Below are 24,952 nucleotides of genomic sequence, written 5' to 3' on the forward strand. Positions count from 1 at the left end.
ATCAAATCGTTACTACGCACTAATACGAGAACTTTTTGTGCCTAACAGTGCCAAAGGATAGCATTGACTATGTTAAGTTATTGTAAATCCATAGTTTTATCTAAAATGCCTAATTTTTCTAGATTCAATTTGAATAATACTACTGATAAAATTAGGGTGGTGCAGTTTCATCGTTCTCGCTACCTCTCCTCAACCTTGAACGTTAAATGCGACATTCTTCTCCAGCAAACCATTGTTCCAGCCGTTAAGCAGGCAGGCACGCGCATCCTCCAGAGTCCGCTGGAGCATTATGAACAGAGAGGGAGAGGAAGGGTCGGTACATACCCACTGGGGCGAGAAAGAGGGGGTCCTTGTTTGTAGAGCGGGACAAAACCGTATCGGTGACAGAACATCAAATTGACCGCGAACGGAACTCGCGCATCTGCCGAAGCGGCTCTCAGCAAGTCATCTCGGGGAAAGCAAATTAACCGGTGAGGGGATTACAGTGATCAGGCTAGAGAAGAGGAACGCAGCATTCAGACCTAGAAACCTTTATCACAGAAACTTTTGGGTGTGCATAGATTGTTTTGGTTATTCTGTATGTGTATTGGTGTAATCTAATACAAGAACATTGCCATACCTGTATGAGCATGAAAATTCTACTGGGCTAGACAGTCTGAGTGTTTGGCTTTGTTCAGAAATGATTTGATACTTTCATTACTAATGTTCACAAAAAGAAAAGTTCTCTGTTTCTGAATGATCAGAAATTGTGTACAAATAGGATTGACTTTAAAGTCGGCGACGAAGAAGCACAAAACTAATTACTTGCACCTTTTCGACAACAGGGACACACACTACAAAATATAATGTAATCTAATTGAAGATAATTTTTACTAACTCGTCATACTTTATTTGGATCTTTGAAGACGAACATGACTTAATATTTCAAATTCAGCCTGTGACAATATCGGACAAGGACGTAACCAGCAAGGAGGTCCAAGGGGTCCGGACCCCCCAAAATTTTGAATAATGTTTAATAAACAATTATTATTATTTAAATAATTCAGTATTACTGGCACGAGCTGTTGAAAGATCGTTCTCAACAAAGAAACGGGCCAAGAACTCTTTAAGGAACAAAATGGGGACTTATTCTTTGTCCACTACAGGAAAATACCAGTTGTCTAGACCCCCCCCCCAAAAAAAAAATCTTTTCCTGGCTACGTTCTTGCCATCGAATTTCGAACAGATAAAAAGTTGATAAATTCATATTAAAGATAATGTTACTAGATTTCAGATCTGACCTGGATTTCTACTTGGACCAGGAAAGAATTACAAGGACGTGACACCTGAATAAGAATTTGTTTGATTTAAAAATACAGTACAAGTTAGTTTTAAGTAAACAGTTTTAACAAGTTTGAATAACTTAAGTCGGTGATTACTCCCGGAGGATAACATTCCAAACACGGCAACAAACCGGATCTTGGTGACTCTCTAGACGTATCATTAAACTTTAAGTATGTTTGAAATCCTGAAAACCGATCTGTCCAATCAGCTTCAATCCCCGATTGCTAAACATCTCGGCAGAATCCGAAGAGAGAGAGAGGCATAAATAACTCGGATGGCCACAGAAAGTAGGCGGTTGACAGCGACCATAGCCGTGTAATGAAGTGGTTGAGGTGATCAGGACCATTTCCATAACAACATAAACAGGACGATTTACAAGCAGCAAGAACGCAACCGTTGGTATATGTGAAGGAGGAACGCGACAGACGTGCTACCGCTTGTGGAGGTGGAGGGGGGAGGGAGGTATAAATACTTGGCATACTACAAGGACATGCATTAATTTCTCTGTTATTGCAAAATGTTCCTCTTTTCATTAATAATAATTTTACGTCAACAATTCCAGGTTTTTGTGCGATTTTGAATTTGTTATACCTTTTTTATACAGCAACCTAAATAGGGATTCGCTATTCTTTAACAGTACAGGAACTATAAGTATAACGCCTTTTGTTTTGTTTTTTTCAATTTCACAACATTGCAAATCTGTAAACTATTTCTGCCTATAATTAAACCTCCCTTCTCTGAACGGTAAGATCTGTTTAGATTAACACCAAGCGTACTTGAAAACATTCACCCCCTCATATGGGTGCTCCCATCCTGAAGTGTCAAATCTAGTAAGTGCGTCAGTTGGACACACTGTGGCAGAATTCCGGAGGTGACCGCCTTTCCGAGTTCCTAAGACATCTCGGAACGTGTTCCACTAGTACAATTACTCTCGCCAACCAAGGTCCATTATAATCTCGTTGCTCTTTTTGCGGATACTTTCCTTTCGGTCTTTACAGACTGGACTGGGGTATCTCGGCGGCTTGCATTCTCACCCATTATATGGAAATGTAACGTGTAAACCACGTTTTTATTTACTCGCTCTCTTGTCTGTCTGTTTGGTACAAACTTTGTAATCCGTCTAGTAACTTCACAGAGACTTACAGTCTTGTAATAGCGAACATAGTCCAGAACCAGTGCCATTCATACTTCAATTATCCTTCCTTATACCCACTTTTTTGTTTTGAATTTCACAAGTATTTTCATATATAGTCACAATAATTACACATTTGTAGTACAATAAGAACAGGATTGTAGATCCGTCGAATAATCACGCTCTATTTAGTTCGTTTAAACCCCGTTTAAAAATGCATTTTTATTAATGTAATGATTTAACCATTCGTTAAAAAAGTTTCCATCCGACTTATTAATTCGTTTGAAGTGATAAAAATTTCAAAATAATTGTATTAAAGATTTAATTTGACTACTACACATTATTTCTAGTAGTCAACGGTGATACCCAAATATGAGGCATCGATACTTAAAAAAGCATAAAATAAACTGAATAGATCAATTGTAGTGAAATATGTACAGTGTTACAAACTGGAATACTCTATGTAACTGTTCACTACAATAAATGCCTTATATTTGCATATCAAATGCAGATTATTTCATGAATATTTTCATTCGACCTGACAATATTTTAAGTTTTAAATATTTATAAGCTAATTCTGCAAACAAAACACATGTCTCACATTAGAGCCATGCTTTATATTTGGAGTTGTCATTGGCGGAACTACCACTCTGAATATTACTGACTTGTGGAACAAGGTTTATAACGATTATTTGAAGAATTATGTAAATACTAAACATAAAATAAGAAGGAGTTATGTATACATATTTAGTCTATATTTCCGAGAAGACCGGCCATACAAAATGTCATCCTAACTATCTGATAAGGATCTTTACCTATAGATGGTCTGGAACCTAGTAGCTTGATTGTATGGTAATAGCTGGAACTAGTACAACCCTATTTATGCATATTTATCTAGGCTATATTAGGTCACACACATTGTACCGTAATAAAGCCGTAAATCTTGCTACGGCATTTCTATACAGCTAACCAGGAATGGCTATAGTAGTAACCGGGTGTCTTAAAAGTCCCACCCCCTATTAACTTCCTTATGAATAAAGATGGATTAATTTACTTTGAGGGATGTATATATGACTAACTGAGGAGTTTTTTACCATGTATATTTTTGACCCCCCCCCCTTCCCAAACGGAGTATTTTGGAAGTAAGCCATAATTTTAAAATAGGAACCCCTTGCAAGTGAACGATTTTTTTAAAAGCCATTATAAAAAGAAGAAGAATGGCGCCAACTAGATGTCTCTAATGTTACTCCATCAAATAATAGCTAATTAAAGTTTCAATTTTTTATAAAACCCCCACAGTTTAAGTTAAATTTAACAGATACAACATTCACTCCCTAGTTATTTTGAAGACTTAGGACACAAAATAATAAAACAAGTTATTACAATAATCGACAAATATCAATAACAATGATTAACACAGCATGTATTACCTTTTGCTTTGTCTGACTGAAGCCCATTAGGAAGTCCTGGGAATAACAATACCTGGTTTTGCCATGTCATCTCTTATTGTATACCAGTAAAGTTAGTATGTGTAAAGGTAGTACATTCAGTCCAGTTACTGTGTCAAAGTGGTCACCTTTTAAGACACCCGGTAAAAGAAAAAGACTGGACTGTATTTGAAACATATTTGTTCCAAAACGTGTATGCACTCATTGTCTAATCACAAGTATTTCTAACAAAAGAGTAATAGATTTTCAAGGTATTTGAAAATAATTATGCCTAATAATAATTTTCGTGACGCAAAAGAGATCTCGTCCTAATATAGATCTGTGGTAGAGGCTTAAAGAATATTGTGGGAGAAGTTATAGCGTACATATTCAGTATCGATCAAAAGCACAATTCATGTATGTATTGTAATATTTATATACAGTGGTTGTATATATTGTTACCACGTGGCTAATAATTTAAGTTTTAAATGTTTGCATAGGCACCTTAATTATTGCAAAAGAGTTGGAATTTGCGAAGAAGTATGTTACTGCCCGAATTTGGGCTGAACCAGTCACCATAACCCAAACTATTTTGATTTGGCCGAAAGAGATTCATCACGTTGTAAACACAGCAAAATTAACCATTCTCGACAAGGAAGGAATGTGAATCTGCGAAGTCCTGGAATATCCTCCAGTTTGACTGTAACCCTGTGGTGTCGAGTAGCTCGAAGAGGTTTAATTGGCTTGCAAATCTGAGTGTCGTGGCCTGCGGGGGCAATCAGGACAGATCGCTGTAGTCCACTTGAGATCGATTCTGCGATACTGCTAATATTCGCCCGACTTTTATGACCCTCATGAGCTTCTGAGGCTGTCGTTGAATTTGCGGAATCCAAAGCCATCAGGTTTATAGTGTTGTATAGTAAATTTACGATCGGGATGTTCGGAGATACCTGGAAAGTCCAAAAAGACCTCTTCTGCGGTCTCAAATTTACAGACGTGGTTAGATTTTGTGACACCAGAGATTATGTAATTTACATGTTACTGAAACAAAAGCATGAATTCTCCTTTATTTTTGAATCGGTAGATAAGCAAGAGAAAAACTAGAGAGGACTAGAAATGATTGATAGTATTCCAACATTGATGACTCGATTTCCTCAAGTGACAGATGGACGATCTTGCTGAATCCCACATCTCCTGGATGCTGGTGACCACATTATTCAACTTACTTTTCAATATGCCACGAGTAAGACAAGGATTTTATAAAATAAATATGGGATATATAATCCACCATCACGCATGGAAGCGTGAATAATGTCCATAGTCAAATCCTCGAGCAGTTGAGCCGCAACAATCGCCGTGGCGGAGCATGAGCAGAACGTGATCAAGATTCTCAGCCTACCCAACGTTTCTTGCTCATGCACAAAATTGTGATAGATACGGGACTGAGGAAATTAGATCAAAATCTAACCAGTGTTGGGCCTTTGAAAGTCGGAGAATAATCAGTCCATTTAATGAATTGAAGAAAGTGAACGTCTCCACCTGAGACGCAGAAATGCCGGAGAGATGGAATGGCTATTCTTGGAAATGAAGAAAGCCGATTGTTGGCCTTAGGAATCCCTACTTGCACAAGTAGGCTAATAGGAATCCGATCAGAGAAAGGGTATTCGCATCATCCTTGCAACGCTCGGCTGGCGGCAGCTGACAAGTTCAGGAAGATTATTGGATTCTTGTTCGATGAAGTTACTTCAGAGAAAAACCACAAACCTGTCGCAATAATGAAAGGGAATCCTATTGAAGACTGAATCTGTCCTTGAATTAGAGGTGCATTTAACATGATCCAATGAATGGAACACATAATTATGTGTATTGCTGGTATTCAGACCATTTAATATTTGTAATAGCAACATTTCCCAACGTCTTCTTTTTTGCTTTAAACCTACTATATCGTATGTCTAGCATTACTGGAACTACAACCACACCCAGTTTCACCAAATCAACAGTATTGCCGCTCCACATTCCATAGTGATCTGTATGGTTACTAGTTGTCAAGACTGAGGGATCACAACCACCAGTCACGTGATTACAGACCGGCAACAGGCCGCCAAAATGGCCGCTTGCACAATGCGACATTAAACCCTCGACTGCAATCACACACATTACTGTGGTCGTTAACGGCTGATTTAATTTGCTGTAGCCGTCACTGATTGATGCAATGATTTGTGCCTTGTTGGTAGGGAATTAAAAATAACCGTTATTCCGCGGCTATTTAGAGTCTCGTCTTTCTGTATTATCCGAGCGGTATGTGTCATAAACATCAACAGTGTGAAGTAGTGTACCTGCAATAGTAATTGATGTACCAGTTTGTGCTGAGGAATTTACGTTCAGACTTCCAACACGGATGTTCGGATTATCTTTAAAAGTTCTGCTGAACTTCAGGTAGAATATAAAACGAATATAATCCTAAGAATAAGAATTGTATGAGAATATGAAAGTAATAAGAGACTCCAGTAACGGGAGAATTTAAACAACGGTATATCTCTTTTAACACAAGCAAATTAATTCTGGTGCACGCTTGAAGAGCCATAAGTGTATCCATGAAGTCCGGAAATTCTTGAAACTCCAACCCAGAAGTACCCATTGAGATATGAATAGGTGATTAAGTTTGGCCGTGACTCGTACAACAAGTTGAGCACTCTCGAGGACATGTGGAGATCAACAAACACTTCAGTCTTGTTCTTGTTCGGTCGAAAGTCAGCTGGGCAATCACAGTGCCTCAGATGTAAATCTGGTGAGCTGAAGATTGTTCCGGGTTGGTCTGCAGTGGAACATGCGTTATACATGGTAATAAACATCAAGTACAGGCCATATCTAAACATTTATATAACAAGTTCATCGCTTAGTAAGGCGTAGTGATTTTAGAAATGGATATGAAAAGATTGTGTTAACTAATCTATGTTTAGATACAGGCTACAGTTAAAAACATTATTTTTGGCCCACTTGGTTTTCGGGATGCGACACTTAACACTTGAGATTTTACAAACATGCATTTTTTAGTTTCAGAAACTTTTAAGATGGAATTCGGACAATCTAACTTAGGTACATGAAACGTACTTCACGTTCAGCATAAAAACCAATGGGTTGGCCGATTTACTTCATTCTCGATTTTATACCACAAACACTGCCCTATGAGATTTAAGTATATACACACAATGTACACAAAAACAGAAACAAAAATTCAGTGCTCATGTTTAATTTTCGAGTTGACACAACCCTTCATCAGAACACACTGAATTAAAACACACACACACGCGCACACACACACACACACACACACACACACACACACACACACACACACACACACACACACACACACACACACACACACACACACACACACACACATATATATTCCTGTTTTTCTGTTGAATTACCCGGTCATGTTTTTGTTGAGTAGCAATCGAATTTGTAAAGAGAATTGTCTCCTCCTAAAATACCTCGTGTATCAAACTTTGTTTTAAAGTTTTAGATTAGTTATTACTTGGTTATACTTATTATTGAATATCAATCTAATTTGTAACAATTAAGCCCCGCCCTCTGACCCTCAACATCTCGTATCTCGGAATTTTTAATTTTCTCTCTTGTAACTCCATAGGTACCTTTTTTATTTGTACGGAAAATACGCTTATTATTCAGATATTTTTAGTCGAATGAAAAAATAATTTGCGATCATTGGTATTTTCCTTTACTACAGTATCACTTTGTATTAGATTTTTAAGAGTTTTAGGCCTACTTGATAGTCTAGGAGGTTTTCTGAATTTTAAGTGTGATTTTTTCCTATTGTAGGTCTAATCTTGTACTCAGTTATTTACATTATAAAAACTTATTATTTTGATTCTATGGATTTATTTGCAATTTAGAAAGATATATTTTGGAATAGTTCTTTGTGAAAGTTAAAGTTATTTTTTATCGTTAATATGGTTATATAATTTGTGTAGGAAGCAACAATCTAATTTTGTTTCAATGAAGATTGATGAACAAAAGTACTCGATCTTCCGAGACTGGAACCCGGATCTCTCGCCATCCGTGAGAGCATTCTAACTACATATACACCACACCGATCTCACGTTTCAGTCATGAATCGTTTTTTATTTTACTTATATCTTTATTTACACGTGCTTTTAATAACCAAAATAATTTGTGGTCGAAAGGCCAAATATCTGTCGAACTACTTTTCAGGAGTGGCAATAGCCTAACTTAAATTCCATATAGAATACTCAAATCCTGGACTCACCATGAATGTCCTCGACGCAGATCTGCATGTCATCCCTGAAGACGGGAAGATGCTGAAGACACTGACAGGGACAAACCGAGGTCGCAGACTGAGGCAGCACTGCGGCCGTCCCACTGCTGCGCCCCACACACACTTCGTTGGAACAAGGGACATCTGTGGATACGAGATTTGTATCAATATATGAACTATACAGACAGTTACAAATATTTGTTTAAGGGTTTTATAGTAGTTTATATATATTAAATTTAGGACCTTTAAAAAATCCCAATTCAAAGTTTTCTAAATATACTAATGTACAACAGATTTTAGTTTTACTTCTGTCGCCTATCATACAAAACAATTGAACATCTTGAAATAACTGGAGATGGTTTATACCTTTTTAAGTAAGTTATTAATTGTGCTACAAACAACGTTAATTCCTCCTGAATCTTACAAATAGAACGCATGTGGTGGTTAGCAGAAAACTTAATTAGCAGTTCAAAAATTAAGGAGTTCGTCTTTAAATGTTAATAAGCCGTATTGTTTTCAACGGACAATTAAAGTTCTCACCTAAAGACCCACTATTATACTAATTTACCTCCGAGAACTCATCTACTTCTTGATTCAAGATACACGTTAAACACAAACTTTCAGATTCTTTTATCATACATTCATATTTAGTAGGAGTTTACTACAAGTAATGAACATAAACATATAAACAGATTACAGGTGGTCACCGGCAGATATATTTTGCAGCTATCACCGATTCAGTTATATTTAGGCAAAAAAATCTCCTTCAGTTTGAGTGTTCGAGCTGCCTTTCTAAGGGCTTTTACAAAGATCAGGTTACAAGTCCATCTTGGAAAAGCACATCTTGTTGAGGTAATTGCAGACATTTGCATTCAAGAATGTCATGAGCACGTTACGTGTGATAGAGGGGGAGGAGACGATTTGATTTCTTAATCAGCATTATTTGAGATCATCCCTGAGCGATGTCATGGCGTGATAACGACAGCTCATTATCTACTCTCGATGAGGTACTAACTAACCCATGACCTAGATGCGGTGATTTGTGTGACGTGTGTATCACATCAAGCTGCGGATATTTTCTCTCAGTCTTCCCATAGCTTTGAAGATTCTTCCTTGATGCAACCACCACAATCTATTCCAACATCTCAATTCTGAGGATACTTTCTCTATTACAGGTTGCCTGTAGAAAGCGAGAAACACTGCTTTATAGTACCACTCATCTGTCGCACGTAGGAACGTGCCTAGAGCTCCAATAGGTGGAGAATTCGAACCTTCAATAGGTAGATTATCAAGGATAAGTGTATGGTGGGTGGGACGTGAATGATGTCTGGATGGGGCAGTCGCGTCATCATAAGCACACCTTTCTTTTGCCATTCCTCAGATAATATGAAGTCAAATTTATTCTAGCCGCTGGTCAGGTACTGAACGGTACGATCAGAAACAGAGAAATTCCTCCTAAAACTGTAATGATGGAGCATCGAGGTCCTGGTAGATTTAACCGATCTTCCCTGTACGGCGTACAGGTTCTGACCATCAATACCCCTCCCTAGTCTGTACATTCTTCACGTTACGAATTTGTGAAAAATAAAACCGATAGGTACGTTTTAGAAACATTTCTTTTTAACCGAGATAACAAATTTAAGATCTAATATTTTCAACAATTAAGAACCCCTAAGGATAGGCCTGTTAAAATATATATTATTAATATATTTGTCTGTTTAATAGAACCCAGACTCCTATCTAACAAAGTTCCAAGCAAATCTAAAAAAAAATTATTCCTAATTTACGTATTTTATATGTATCGGAAACCACTTCACAAATACATGGACTTTGATATAAAGTTAAGACCACGCCTCAAAACAAGCATACAGCATGTTTCTGTAGTTGCGAAGATTTTATAGGAAGACCAGTATATTAAAATAATATTTTTACAATTGTATCATTTAAATGATTTTATGTATTTAATGTACTAAGCATAACAAACAAACAATATTCTTTGTATATAAGAAAATTGAACGCATAAATATTTATACACCTATTTCTTTAGCTCTCCGTGTTAGGTTATCTCCAGCCCTTAAAATACTTTTGGTATCATTTGCTCAATATCCAAACCCTAAAACGTTTCAGGCACTTATTGAAACTCTGAATCGCTGTGAATCGCTACCGATTACGATTAGACGTCGCAATATTACACACACATTAGCTTATCACAAGTGTGGGAACCTCTTTCCGTGTTGTGCCAAGCGCCTTAGTTGTCTAAGCCATATATAGCGAGCACTACCTCTGGATTCGGAGCACGTTATGAGTTGGTACGAAGTCATTCACTCCTTAAGGTCATCAACCTTACAGCGAAATGGCCCGCTATTAACCAAGATATTACATCAAAACTGGCCGAGGACATAAATTGTGGCTGGTGCTAGTCATGCCGCATCTTCCAAACTGCGTTGTCATTTGTGTTTGGTGGTCTTCTGCTCGTATGTGGATTCGACCATTCTAGTTTTATACGAAGACTTCACAAACAAACCCATAATGGTTTAATGTTAAACAAACCCAATATTTACAAAGATACTATATTAGAGGAGCTAGAAAGTTTATAGTAAAGAACGTTTTATCAAACAATAGTTAAGTCATGATTAGCAAATCTTAATTTGACCTCTGCTGTAAAAACGTAACTTCGGACAACATCGATAATGCAAGTTCTAAATGAAATAAATCACCTTTACTCTCTTACCTTTGGTGGTGAACATATCCCCTTGGTGTTGTCTGCTAATAGAGAGTGTAGTCATCTTGGCCACCGCTAGGCAGCTCTGTACTGCCACTAGCAGCCACGCCACCCACCACCGCGTGAAGCCTACCCTCATAGCCTCAGCATCTCTCCACTTCACATGCCACCTGCAACCGCAAAGGATTCTGTGGTGAACATATGGTATTGTCTGCTAACAGAGAGTGTAGTCATCTTGGCCACCGCTAGGCAGCTCTGTACTGCCACTAGCAGCCACGCCACCCACCACCGCGTGAAGCCTACCCTCATAGCCTCAGCATCTCTCCACTTCACATGCCACCTGCAACCGCAAAGGATTCTGTGGTGAACATATGGTATTGTCTGCTAACAGAGAGTGTAGTCATCTTGGCCACCGCCAGGCAGCTCTGTACTGCCACTAGCAGCCACGCCACCCACCACCACGTGAAGCCTACCCTAATAGCCTCAGCATCTCTCCACTTCACATGCCACCTGAAACCACAAAGGATTCTGTGGTGAACATATGGTATTATCTAATAACTGGACAATATTTATTATTTATATATTAATTTAATTATACGTGGAATCGTAATAAAACTGTTGTTCTCTACGATACCTTCCTCAAGGGTTCTAAAATATCAGTTATATGATTGAAAACAAAAACTTAATTCAGCTATAAACTGATTAGAAACCGATTCAGAACACATAACGTACCTTATATAATGTAACGAATCAGAATCTTATCGCATCGCGCTCTAACTGATGGAAATCGTATTCATAATTTTCGTTTATATAATTCATGACTATGCTGGTTTTACTAAATAATGTTGCTAATCTACATATAAAATGGCCACTATGTTTACTTCAATATACCATCTAAGAACACTCGATTTACTACGTTTAACCTGTCCCATTTTAAAAGAAATGCGGTTTCATTTATTTTAGATTGAGAGTGATCGCTGCGTAGGTTCTGAACACATTATAAGCGCAGATCTCTTTATAAGATTCTCAATCTGCATACTAGTCTAAAGCGAGCTGCTAACCCGGAGTGGGTTTGGATTAATTGAATTGCGGTATCTCATAATGAGTGTAGTCCGTTAATGAACGCCTGTCAGCGGATTGGAATCCAATTGACAGCTTTATTATCCGACCAACAGATTGTAATTTAATATAAATTGATAGTGACTTGCAATCAAAACTTGTGAAATATCTTGAATTGAAATCTTGCCTATTGCAAAATATATAACAGACTTTGAACAACTTAGTACTCTTATATCGTAAATTAAGTTCGAAGTGTATTTATTATTATAAATGTAAAATTATAAATACAGTAAATAATTTTGATTTCATTAGTAAACATCAATAAGAAGCAACAAACAGTAGTTACAAATGATGAGCGATAATAGATTATAGATATCATGAGAATTTAAAATGAAAACAAATGATGTTGCAGTTTATAAAAGCAAAGTGAATAGCTAAAAGATATTTTGCTTTTGAAGCAAAATGAAAGATTACCACTGTATCAATTATGGATTGGAAAGGAGAAGGGAGAGGATGTTGAAAGAATGAAGTATTTGAAGTAACCTAGTTATAGAGCAATAACTAGATTAGTAATAGAAATATGTCGAGTAAGGACGAAATTAATTGACAGAAAGCTAAAATTGAACAAAAATCAAACCAATTCATCTATGGCAACCAAAGTAGATGAATTAAAGAATAATTGATCTACATTTTGTACAAGAATACAAAGGTAATATTAGGGCCACATGGCCTCTTACATTAAGCCTCAAAAAGCCAATTTCTAAATACATAACCAACATAATAATTTAACGTAAGTTAAAATGGGTCAAAAATAGTTTAAAACAAATTAATTGCCGTTATTTTTTTACCTGTTATGCATTATAGTGTTTACTGTTGTATATTTATTGTTTAGCTGGCTTTTATCTTTTTAATGCTTAAGTCATTATAAATGATTATTGTTAAAATGGTAATGCACAGGGTTTATTTTAAGTATGTTCCCTAATTTTACACAGCAAATAAAACATGACATAATACACTATTTATATACTATAAATTTTGACAACATCTGCATGTATTTGATGATGAATACAGATTATTGATTGGTTGAAGCCTGTTATGCGACTCGTGGCTGGCGTATGCGTAACTTGCATAGTTATTTATCCAGCTTAGTCCAAAAGTAAAATGTTACATTATAAAATAAGTTCCAAAATAAAAGCACATTAGATAACTTAATAACAGAAAATAGAAATAAAAAGTAAGGAATTATATTTAATATTAAGAACACATAAAACCATTAATATTTATTGAGGTACGGCCAGAAAAGGCAGAGAGAATATGTAACCATCTTATTCATCAAAGTCTACCATTACAAGAAGACCAGGTCTAGGCTCAAGGTGAGAGGGAGAAGCATCGACCTTGTGACGAGCGCTAGTACAAGCAGAGCGGCGAACTGCGATCACGTGGCCGTGCTATTTATTCTTGCTCCAGCGAATCGTAATTTGTGTGACTGCCTTCGCAACGATCATTTTTTCATTCATTATTTCCCCATTACTCCCAATAAGTAAGAGGTTAAATGATCATGAAGAAACACTATCGTGAACAAGTATGATTTGGAGCAAATCGCATATCTAACACTGATGATCCCCTCCATGATGCTTTAGTGTAAATGTTATTGATTTAGGAAAAAAAGCTTTTTCTGATGGATCCTCTGTAGGTTGTAGCGTGCTTCCTTTTGATAGAAAAGACAAGATAAACATGAAAAACCTTAGGGACAAATCTGTATAGACGATATTCGTATCGTAATCAAGTTTAGTTTTCCTAGTTAGGCCTATAGGTAAGGACTTACATCCAGAGTACATTGAGGCAGGATTAATTTGGCTCTAGGGATTTCTCCAAAGAAGATCACTAATTTGGGAATTCAGAGAAGTCCTACCGCACAAATCATGATTTAACAACTATGCCCTAGAAGCCGCCACAGACTTCTGAAGCCTGTAAAGCAATGGTGGGACAGCGATTATGGTTATGTTATGAACAACAACTAACATTAGGAATGCTTGCCGTCATCCCTCTGCTCTGTTGGAAGGTGACATTAAGACTGATGGAGTGAGATGGAGGAGGAAGTGGATATATTTCACCACTGCTAACTCGGGAATTCCCTAGGCCAACTTGGCCTGATAATGCGGCAAGCCATAAATAATATTTTAACACGAGGCCATACTCAATAATGAATGTCTAACCAGTGTGGACTATCAATAAATCATAACGTCTTATTGTATGATAATACAAGTAAAGCCACCGGTGACAGCAAGTGTTGCAAATCATAAAAATGTGATATGTAATAACTATTAACGGTGACATTTTAAGCCAACTTCACATACATTTTTTCTGTTTCAATGGTAGTTTTTGGAGTGTTTTACTTTTACTCGTTTCTTGAGTTTGAAGATAACATTGGTTCCTATATGATATTTTTGGTCCTACCCTGACCGGATCACTTTTGATCAGTATTGTACACCTCGTACTGTATTTTCTACATCTTCCTCTTATTCTGCTTAGAGGCAGATACACTCTAAAGTAGTATCTGTTATCTACTAATCCTAGATGTGGTTGTAACCACGAAACACAATTTAAAAAGTTGCGTGGTTGATCAAAATAAATGGCGGTTGTAAAATCATATTAAAATCAAACCTAAACTACTTATATGTATGTATACTTTATTTTATATAAGAACTAGTATAATCTATCGAGAAGCGTACTTACTATTTGCTCAAGTAAATTTTGAATGTAGGATGCAATAGGAACAAATCAACCTGTTATCTAAGTGGCATTCAAGATAGAATTCCAGGCAAAAATTTGCACCAGAAATAGTTGCCCCAGAGGGACAGACGTGGGGTCTATTTCTGATCAGCAATTGGAGTCAAAAGCAATCAGAGACCTCCCGTGAGAGGAGAGTAATAGTCAGCTGAAGCTATTAAAATTAATGCATGACAAAAATGTCTAGTTTTAAACGCCGGTGTCGTTGATGACTAGGCTTCCGGCACTAGCTGGAAGGTCCTGAGCAATTTCCGACTTAGTCGTGGCTAATGAGCGAAGAATCGGGATCAGCGGGTGGTAAAAAAATCGGATCGGTCCGAGGGTCAATAAAACCGTACATTAGACATTGTGAGGACTGTTATAGAATAGATGGAGATCGGATCGCATGCCCAGAGGCGTGCGCAAGGCCTGGCCAGTTGACTGCTACCTGTGGCGAGGATGTTTAATCTATGGTTCCTACTACATTCGTGGTCCAGCAGATTGTGAGAGGGGGAGATCTCTTATCTGCCCCACGTTTCTGTCTCGAACGGTTCAATGACATCTGCATAGTAAATTGGCTCAACTTGCAGATAATGAACGACTCTTTGACAGGTACCAGTCAAGATATTGCTATAAACGCTGACAATTAATAAAGATCAGAATCACTTTTGGACTAAGCTGGATCAAACACTATACAAGTTACGAATTGAGTGCACAGACAATCAGACCCTGCAATAAAAGGAAGTTGAACTGGAGCTAAACTCATTAAATTGAATCAACCCTTCCTACCACAGCTACGTTATATGTAGAAAACTCGGTTGCTCCACCGTGCTTACAGATCGTGTCTATCACATCGTAGTGCACTCAATTGGGTACCTGAGGAGACAACGAGACATCACTTCACGTATTTATACGTGTCTCTGTTGATGTTTCGTTTTAAGCTTCTTCGTCGCCGATTTTCTTTGGATCTCTCAGACGAACATGACTCCAGATTCCAGGAGTCAAGTCTGAGACAGCGTCAGATACCAGACGCTGCAATCAAAGTAAGGAACTAGAGCTAAACTCAAAATTCAATTATATCAACCTTTCCTAACACAGCTACGTTGTGTGCACAATATTATTTTTTATTTTTTATCAATTTAACACTAAAGTTTAGTAACGATTATTATTAATATCTTTTATTTTTAGTAATTTGCATCCATTTCGTAACAAAAAAATAGTTAAAAATTTGAGATCCAAATTAAAAATCATTATATTTGGTGTCATAAAGAATTCTTTACTGATAATTATCATCAGATAAATTCGTCAGCCATGCATTTTATGTTATAACTTGAACTTGAAAGATGTGCAATGTAATTATCCTTTTTCCTTCACAACCTCTCCTGACTTCCTATCCACTGTCTGGTGAATCTGTCCATTCCGTAAATCCGACGCTAGTCGTAAAGCCCACATTAGACGTACAGAGATCTTGTGAGTGGGAGGGCGATACCAGGACGCACTCTAGAGGAGAACATAGCAGCAAGAGTCGCGTAATAAACGGGAACGGTACCGGCTTGAGCATAGAGCAAGGCTATTGTACCTGAGATACGGGGTAAGGCTGTTATGGCTCTGAGATACCGGGCAGGTCATGGAAGTCGTTGTACTTGCTGGCTAAGATATAGCCCTTGCAGCTCCTACACTACGTGCTCACAACCAGGGCTTGTGTTAAACGTTGGACCGCAAGGTCTTAGGAGGGATCCGAGGAGAAAAGATAAAAGAAACCAGTACTGTAACTGTGTAGAGTGCCAGTTTATGATAAAATGTAATCTAAGAGGAATTTGAGCATGAATTTGATAGGTTAGATGGAGAGAGAATCCAGACATTGTTGTACACATATTTAGTACAAGGTATTTAAAAGGAAGATGTTTCCACCAACCACGTTCCAGGATCCTACAAATTGATGGAAAAATGGAATATGGGAAGATTGACAGACCTCTATAACATTCCATAACAACAAATGTTATCCATGCATTCCAGAAAAACCTTCCTGCAAATAGTTCCTTGATAATTTAGTTACGGGTCCTATCGTTAATAGTTGGCGTATGTTTGTAAAATACTAGTCTGCTAGACAATAAAAAGAAGAATCAAAGTGGACATGTGCACAACCAAACGATCATCTAGACTACTACCGTGAGTGATAATTGTCAAACTGCCCTGCTACAATCAAGCTCTGTGTCTCTATTCAACCAGGAAATGAAAAAAAACTTACGGTCTGTGCCATATGATTTATTTTCAATCACTGGTAGTTCGATCGAAGTCTGACTATCCTTTCAAGAAACCTCGGTATTTGAAACCTTCAAAGAACTTGAATGAGCGTTTCACGTTCTGGAAAGAGATTTCTCAACGAAGTATCCACCATGATTGGAAGATGTAATTTCCAGGATGAAGGGAAGATCAGAAGAAACATACTTTAGCTCATCGATATAAAACGGTCTTCCTGCATGTTACAAAATAGAAAATGCCTCTCAACTTTTCAGAAAAAATATTTAAAATAATTGTATTTGAATTTATTTCATTTATCATTTTCAGTAAATAAAGTTTCCACTTTAAAATCATGTCAAGCAAACCTTTATTTTTATGTAATAACGTTCAAATTTTATAATAAATATTAAATGAATTAAAAAGTGCTACATATTTTATAATATTTGATATCACAGTATTTAACTACCACATGAGTTGCTCTGAAAATCTAAGAACGTTTGATTTAAGTAATTGTTATTTATTTCATAGTTAATGTTCCTATTGCATTGTTTGATTTATTATACATAATTATGTAGTAGTTATGGTTTGAAGGCATTACTATGAAGATCACATTGCCATTTATTAATTATGACTACGAATTAGCAAAATCACTTATGAATTTAGTGAAGGCTGACATTTTATACAGCAAAATGTTTCCGTAACTTTTTAAATCATTGAACCACTTATGAGGTTATAAAGATTCAATTCCAGGAAGAACACAAGTTAGAATATCCAACAGAGTAGGCTACATAGATAGTCTGTTCATCAAACGACAGTGTTCATAAGGATTGTAACAATGTGGAGAAAGATTCTACTGGTGTTTTCTTGCCTCTGATATAAGTCGCTTATGGCAGAGATATCTCACGCATGTAGTGAGACAGCCGTGCTTGCACGTCGGTGAACACTCGATAGCGACTATCGGCTCATCGTTATGGTAAGGAAGGGTACTGGCCAGGTGACCGGCGGAAACCAAATCAGCACAAAAACCAGAAGCCGGTTGAGATGTCCTAGTAGGGTCTAATTGGTCGTGCGATACCGACTCCGCCAATGGTATCACTTTCCAGAACATAAACCCAGGAGAGCAGAGGCGGCTGCTGCTGCAGTACCATGTGCCGTTGTGGCGATCTGACGAGTTCCCGACAGACAGCTGGACTTGGCAAGTCAGGATCTTGACAGTGAACTTTATTTCTATCGCATATTCACAGGTAGTATTACCGTATACGGCCACTACGTGCGATTTCCTCGCATTGTTACACGTGTACCTATTGTTACTAGCTGAGTGGTAACAGTGGCGATCTGGGAGTTTACCGACCGATAAGCATTAAAAGGTTGCCTGGATTAAAAATGCCAGGGTAAAGTGCAGTCTTAGTTTCCCTGTGCAGTGTATATTTTGTAGGGTTTTATTCAACAATTATTTCAATATGAACAATTCTTAGAAATCCTAAAAACCTTTAGGCATGACGCAAAATTTATTCGCAACGATTAAAAATTACTTATGCTTTGTAAACCAAAATCTAATATTGCAACTGCTGTTGTAAGAATATGATATCGTCACAGTGGGTTATACGATTCATGAAATTACATGAACGTACTTAGTAAAATTGAATTCATTGAAATTTATATTTACGAGATAATTTTTTTATAAGAAATGTTGGTAGTCTAAACCACAACAATTCTGTAATTAATAATAAATTTAAATTTAATGTAAAATATTTAACATTTTGGTATCCTATTCCTTCTGAAACTATTGAGTTCATAAATAAGTAGAGTAATCTATTTCTTTTTTTATTTTGTTTTTAATTCAATATATTTTCACTGTTGTTAACCTTCTTTTCATATTATTTGTTTCTTTTCTTTTGGCAAAAGGTTTCCGCTTCCAATTTTTAGAGATTATGTGAATAGAAAGAGTGTAAATTTATATTTGGGTAGGATATACTATGCAGTAGAAGCTGGCAATCGAAGTCGGCGTTGTTACATTTGATTGGCACTACGCGTGAAAATTTAAGATAGCTGTGTTATTACCTTAATGCCAGTATTATAGTTTTATGAAGATTTGCAAAAATTATATGCTGGTGTGATTTAATTATACAACGGGAAGGCTGAATATGCTTTACATTCAAATTTTGGGTTTCCATGATATGCTAGCAAGTTGCCTGACACCTTTATTTACTCCTCTGTCAAGCGTACCATCAATATGTTGACCACTACTTTAAAGTAAAAAGAATTGTAATAACACATCAAAATCTGTACATTATACATTAAAAATTTTACCGTAAGGCTGTACATTAAAAAAGGCGTTTAAATAATGTGTTAAGTTTATAACATATAAAAGTCCATGTACAGTTAGATAAAGAGCACCTTACAATATCAGAGAGATCAGCAAGACGTAGAACAACATGTGACGATGAAAACTAGCTGACGTAATTTATTTTACTTGCAGCGCCCATTTTTTTACTCTAAACCCCCTTTTCCTGTTTCTCCACTTATCCCATTTTACGACTTGACCTGCGGAAAAGTTAAAACAGTGTAGCAAGTGGCAAAACGAGAAAACGGTGCAGTTTAGATACAGACCAGATCATTTTATCCGGCAATTAAAGCGGGCTCGGCGGCATCGACCGGCAATTACGTGTCAGGCTCCGGACCAGTGTATGGAGTGATAGGCTACATGCAACTGGGGCAGAACCGGCCTATAGCTGGCGGCCAGCATCACTTCACCTTTGTAGATGGCGAGATAGAACCGGACTGTACCTGTCGTTACTTGTCTCTTTATGTCAGAAGCGGTCCGTCAAATGTGACGGTAAAATACATTACATGGGACAACACCGCATTAGAAATACGTCCGCTCTGAAAAGCGATGTATTTTCTTGGCTTTGTTTCATAATCGCAATAATAAACATTAAACCAGTTTACTCCATTATTTTTGGCTTAACGAGGTTCCTCATTACAGCGATGTAGTTCGTCCTCGTCCAACTGCTTCACAGTTATGTAATATGTCCGGAAGTTAAATAAACAAATGTTATAGTTTAAAAAAAAACAAAAAAATATAAAAACAACTATAAATATTTTTATATGCATTTGTAGGCTTATATGAAAAAATGTTGGAATTCTGAAAACAAAAACTAGAGAGTAAAATAATGTGTTTTATAACTGTCGTAATAGGACAAATCTCAATGTCGTTGCAGTACATACAGATCAATGAAAGTTTATCAACGTCAACTCACCATTAAGTGAAACCTAGTTCTTATGTCACCTATGGGCTGTACATCCGTAACTTAAATGCAATAGAAATTAAACTATTTATTAAAACATCATTGTAGTAAGTACATATAGAATGTTTGATAAATCAAGAAAGTGTTCGATAAACACAAATGCAAAGTTAGTGTGGAGAGAATATAGTCTGAGCTTTTGCGCTGTCGCCATGCCGTAAGTTGTGTAGACAATTTTTTTACCTGTTTTGTTGATTCCGATCATGCTACCAATACTACACTATAACATCAGTGTACTTTTTAAATTAGGTTGAAGACTAGGTTTTGTTAAATAAAGTAAAGCGTGTCTAATAAACGAAATTTGACACAATAAATTCTGTATACTGAGTGATTCCTCGTCCAATTATGTAACTATTTTTATGAGTCTTCTTTGCCAATTTGTTGAGCCGCTGGCTCATCTGTTGTTACTGGCAGCTTTGGTGCTCTAGCAGGCAAACGATGAATTGAACATTAATTTTCTCTTGGATATAAATATCCCCATAATAAAATTACTTGAGTAATGAATTAAACGTCACTATTTACACAAGTTTATTATTTGGTAGGACTGTAACAAAAATATGCAAATGTAGCATTTATCTATTCAATTCATTTTAATATTAATTAAAACCGAACTGATGTCAAACGAGGAATAAATATTCCGATTTATGTCGAATTTAAAACATTTTTTCGGAGATTTATTAATTTTTAGCATGACCATGAGTTCAACGCGAGCTTCAAAATAACTCATTATCCTTTTTAGTGTGGTACTTCGGAATTCGACTTCCTCCTCTGAGTCAAAGTCACGGGTAAAAGATGTCAATCTTATTGTCTGAGTATAAAGTTGTTAGACAATTCCCAGAATTTCCAGAAAAGCATTGTCCTGCTTTTTCATGCAAGCACGGAAAAGGTAACTTTGAGGATTTTTAACGTACACAATGTTCTAATACATTATATTACGATTGGATACATTCAAAACCGTAAATGATCGTTTATATAGAAATTTTTTCCTTTTTAAAATTTGTTATTCAAGATGGATAATGATTTGAAAGGTAACAGGGTTTCGAACCTTTAACATGTTACAAAAGTAGAACACTACTTTTTGAAGACCGAAGTATATCCTCTCCTTCTGTTTTAAAAAGTAAAAGGTTAAGCGTCTACACACAAACTTCAACTATATACCATATTTGGTGGTATACTTGTACAAGTAAAGGTTGACAACAGGAACAATTTTAAGTGAAATATGCAAGCATATATTTATGGGTCCAAAGTGATCAGAACAAGTCACTGCACAGAAAAGGTGCTCCGAACAACACTTCCGCAAACACATAAGGAGAGGTAAAAGACTACCTTATCAATACTATAAAAACCATTTAGTGTTTAATTTTTGTGTACGCTCAACCTTTTGCGTTAAGGTTTTTGACACCTGAAGAAGAGGGTAGATTCCAATTTTCGAAACGTAGTGTTCTATATTTGTAATATATAACGGTGAAGCATGTCAAAACATGTTACCCTTTAAACTAATCTTTTTACTACTGGAAATCCTTTTGTATCCGTTGAAAGTAATAGCATAGTTTAACATTAAAAAGAGAAGAATGAGTCTTCATGAGTCTATAACATTTAGTTTTTAATTTTTGTGTATGCTTAACCTTTCACGTTAAAGGTCTTTTGACACCTGAAGAAGAGGATGGATTCCAATTTTCGAAACGTGGTCTTCTTTTTTTATATAACGGTGAAGCATTTCAAAAACATGTTACCCTTTAAAGTATTTTCTTACGACTGGAAACCTCTTTGTATCCATTGAAAGTAATAGCATAGTTTAACATTACAAGGAGAAGAATGAGTGTTCACGAGTCTATTAAGGATCAGGATGCACTTTTAAATACTGATAAATAGCTGCCGCTCCATCAACTCTCGAGTACACGGTAGATCACATGAAGTACAGTATCAATCAGCGCGAGTAAAGATCTATGTAGCATTAGCTGAGATCATTCCCCTGACGATCTTTACTCAGCCGGAGCTGTAATCACCTCGGCGTCGTCAGGTGGCTGCGGGAATGACTAATGTTGGTTCGGACAAAGAGGAGTCATCGAGTACATTACAAGGCGAGGCAGGTGGTTGCTGTAAAACATTCACGTGATATACGCTCAACAACTGCCGCTGCAAAACATGTGGTAGGTCAGGTCAAACAGTCACTGCTGACCTACCTTGGTAGGAGGTTCAGTACTTAAACCTAATCTTGAACAAGTCTATCGTTCTTAAAGCAGTTTCTATAACGAGCAACACCAAACAAGTCCTTTGTAGCCGGAGCCCTCAGGTGGCGTGGTCGTAATGAACCAATAACAGTCATGCATATTTCCAAGTCACTGAATAGCTTTTGACAGCGTCAAATAACAATATAAGGTCGAGTATTCTTTAAAATATCCCTGGGAGTATGCATGTGTAACGAAACAAGGACGTAGCCAGCAAGGGGGTCCAATAGGACCGGACCCCCCGAATTTCAATTTCGTCAATTACTTTTTCAGTAAACAATTAATATTGTTTAAATATTTCAGTATTACTTATAGGCTATGTTCTGCTGGAATATCATTCTCAACAAAGAAACGGGTCAAGAACTTTTTAAGGAACAAAATGGGGCCTTACTCTCGGTTCACTACAAGAAAATATTAGTTGACTGGACCCCTCCCCAAACTTTTTTCCTGGCTACGTTCTTGTAACAAAATACAGTTTTCCATTGGGCGACCGTTTAAAACCAATAGCGCCTGATTGCCACATTTAACAGTTGTTGCTTACCATCAATAAATAGTATACTAACTGGCACATTAAAACAGCACATAATAATATCTTATTGTGCGTAAACTGTTTTCAATTGATAGTTTCATCGACATCGTTGCTCTAGATCTCCAATGTAATATATTTGTATTATTAATTATTATGCATGGAACACTTTCAATGATTATTAACTATTTGTATGTTGTTAGCGATCGATAACCTCAAGTGTAGTGTTAAGTAAGTTTAGATTAAGTTGCCTACCATTTACAGAATTTTAATATCATAAACATTTTAGGAATTTTAATATAAAAATACAGTGAGTTAGTAATGAAAAACAATTGCAGGTTAAAGTTTAAATTTTTGATGAGCTATTGTAAGTATTGTGTACATAGTACAATTCATAAAACATAATTATGTTTCAAAAATAAATTAAAGTCAGTGGAATTTAAATAACAGTATAAAGTAAAAGTAGTCTCGGTAAAAGTTTTGTTAACCCCAGAAAACCCCTCGTAGGCCTACATTATTTTTATCTATAAACCGTTCGGTAATTTTTTTGATGACATCACCAAATGCTGACATAATTAATTATTCGTTTGATCTATTTTACTTAATCCTTTTCAGTTTCTCTATGGCTTTGGCTTTAAATGAGAATAGGCCTTGTACCCATATGGGGATTGGTGGCGCAGAAATTGTTTTCGGTTAACCTAGTTCTGTTAAATGGCAGGTAGATAACGCTACAATACTGTCTTGTGTTTAAGGTTGTAATCGTTTAAATTTCTAGAAAACTTTTACCAATTAAACTAAACTTAAAAAATTAGATTTTGTATTATAATTGGAGTTTACTCAAAATTAAGTACCTAATAATTTTGAGTGATATACGAGATTTATAATCACTGTTTCTTTCATTTGCCACCAGATAGCGCAGAACCACAAAGATTCAAGTGGCAATAGATTTTGGCATTAGGTGAAATATCTTTTATAGGCTGTTTATTGCAAAGTCTTTGGCAACTCATCGATGTTTAAAAACTCGGCTTTAATTCATTTGCTTCCTTCCATCTTCTACGGTAAAGGTAGCAATATAAAAGGTAGAAATATAACAGACTATTTTCAATTTTACAGTAACATTAATGTAGATATCTACGCATTATAAAACTCTTATTTGTTAGTGAAGAATGTAAATAATTTCTCTGTCTTTAATTATTGGTACCTACCAAAATAAATGCTCTACCCATTCTAAACCGTCTAATAACGCAAATCAATAATAAAATATTTACTATGATCGCCATCATAAAAATGTAGTCAATAATTGAATTTCTAAAGCAATCTATGAAAAATGTGGTATTAGAGACTTTACTACCAAATACAAAATTCGGTAGGTGTTATGCTGATGACGTGTCGGGTGGCTGGGAGGGGCGAGTACATTGTTACTAACGCGAGGTCCCATGGTGTAATGGTTAGCACTCTGGACTCTGAATCCAGCGATCCGAGTTCAAATCTCGGTGGGACCTGTTATTTTTGCTCCTACAAATCAATACTGTATTAATTTTCAAATTTTATATTATCTTATACAAATTCATTTATAACACTTTTACATTTTAATAACATAAATGTTTAATAAACAAAAATTATATTATTTAATAAAATTAAATAATTTAATAGTATTTAATTTATTTTAAATGCTGTTAGAGAAATAACATTTATTTAAAGCAACTAATATAATAAAATAACAATTTAATTGGGCAGGAAAATTAAATTTGAATACAAAACTCAGGTTTTATACACGTAAATAAATGACGTTTTTCTATACGATGACGATTTACAAAAACAAAATTAACAGGTCCCACCGAGATTTGAACTCGGATCGCTGGATTCAGAGTCCAGAGTGCTAACCATTACACCATGGGACCTCGCGTTAGTAAGTGA

General features: G+C 36.3%; 2 protein-coding genes and 2 non-coding genes across 4 annotated transcripts in view; 1 reads left to right on the forward strand and 3 right to left on the reverse strand.

The window, feature by feature from the left end:
* The window catches only part of LOC124355186, a 34,320-nt gene extending 23,246 nt beyond the window's left edge, over positions 1 to 11,074 (reverse strand). The window contains exons 1-2 of the mRNA XM_046806191.1: positions 10,917 to 11,074; positions 8,177 to 8,329 (exon numbers count right to left, since the gene is read on the reverse strand). Of these exons, the coding sequence (XP_046662147.1) occupies positions 8,177 to 8,329; positions 10,917 to 11,046 (283 nt within the window). The 5' untranslated portion in view covers positions 11,047 to 11,074. The remainder of the gene's footprint in view (positions 1 to 8,176; positions 8,330 to 10,916) is intronic.
* Positions 11,075 to 11,236: 162 nt separating this feature from the next.
* LOC124355937 overlaps positions 11,237 to 24,952 on the reverse strand; it is a 122,536-nt gene continuing 108,820 nt past the window's right edge. The window contains exon 3 of the mRNA XM_046807088.1: positions 11,237 to 11,417. Coding sequence (XP_046663044.1) covers positions 11,237 to 11,417 — 181 coding nt within the window. The remainder of the gene's footprint in view (positions 11,418 to 24,952) is intronic.
* Positions 24,466 to 24,537, forward strand: Trnaq-cug. Its single transcript has one exon. It is a non-coding gene; the product is annotated as a tRNA-Gln (tRNA).
* On the reverse strand, positions 24,865 to 24,936 carry Trnaq-cug. The gene has a single exon. It is a non-coding gene; the product is annotated as a tRNA-Gln (tRNA).

This window comes from Homalodisca vitripennis, chromosome 2 (assembly GCF_021130785.1).
Source record: "Homalodisca vitripennis isolate AUS2020 chromosome 2, UT_GWSS_2.1, whole genome shotgun sequence".
In the NCBI taxonomy this organism is placed as follows: Eukaryota; Metazoa; Arthropoda; class Insecta; order Hemiptera; family Cicadellidae; genus Homalodisca; species Homalodisca vitripennis.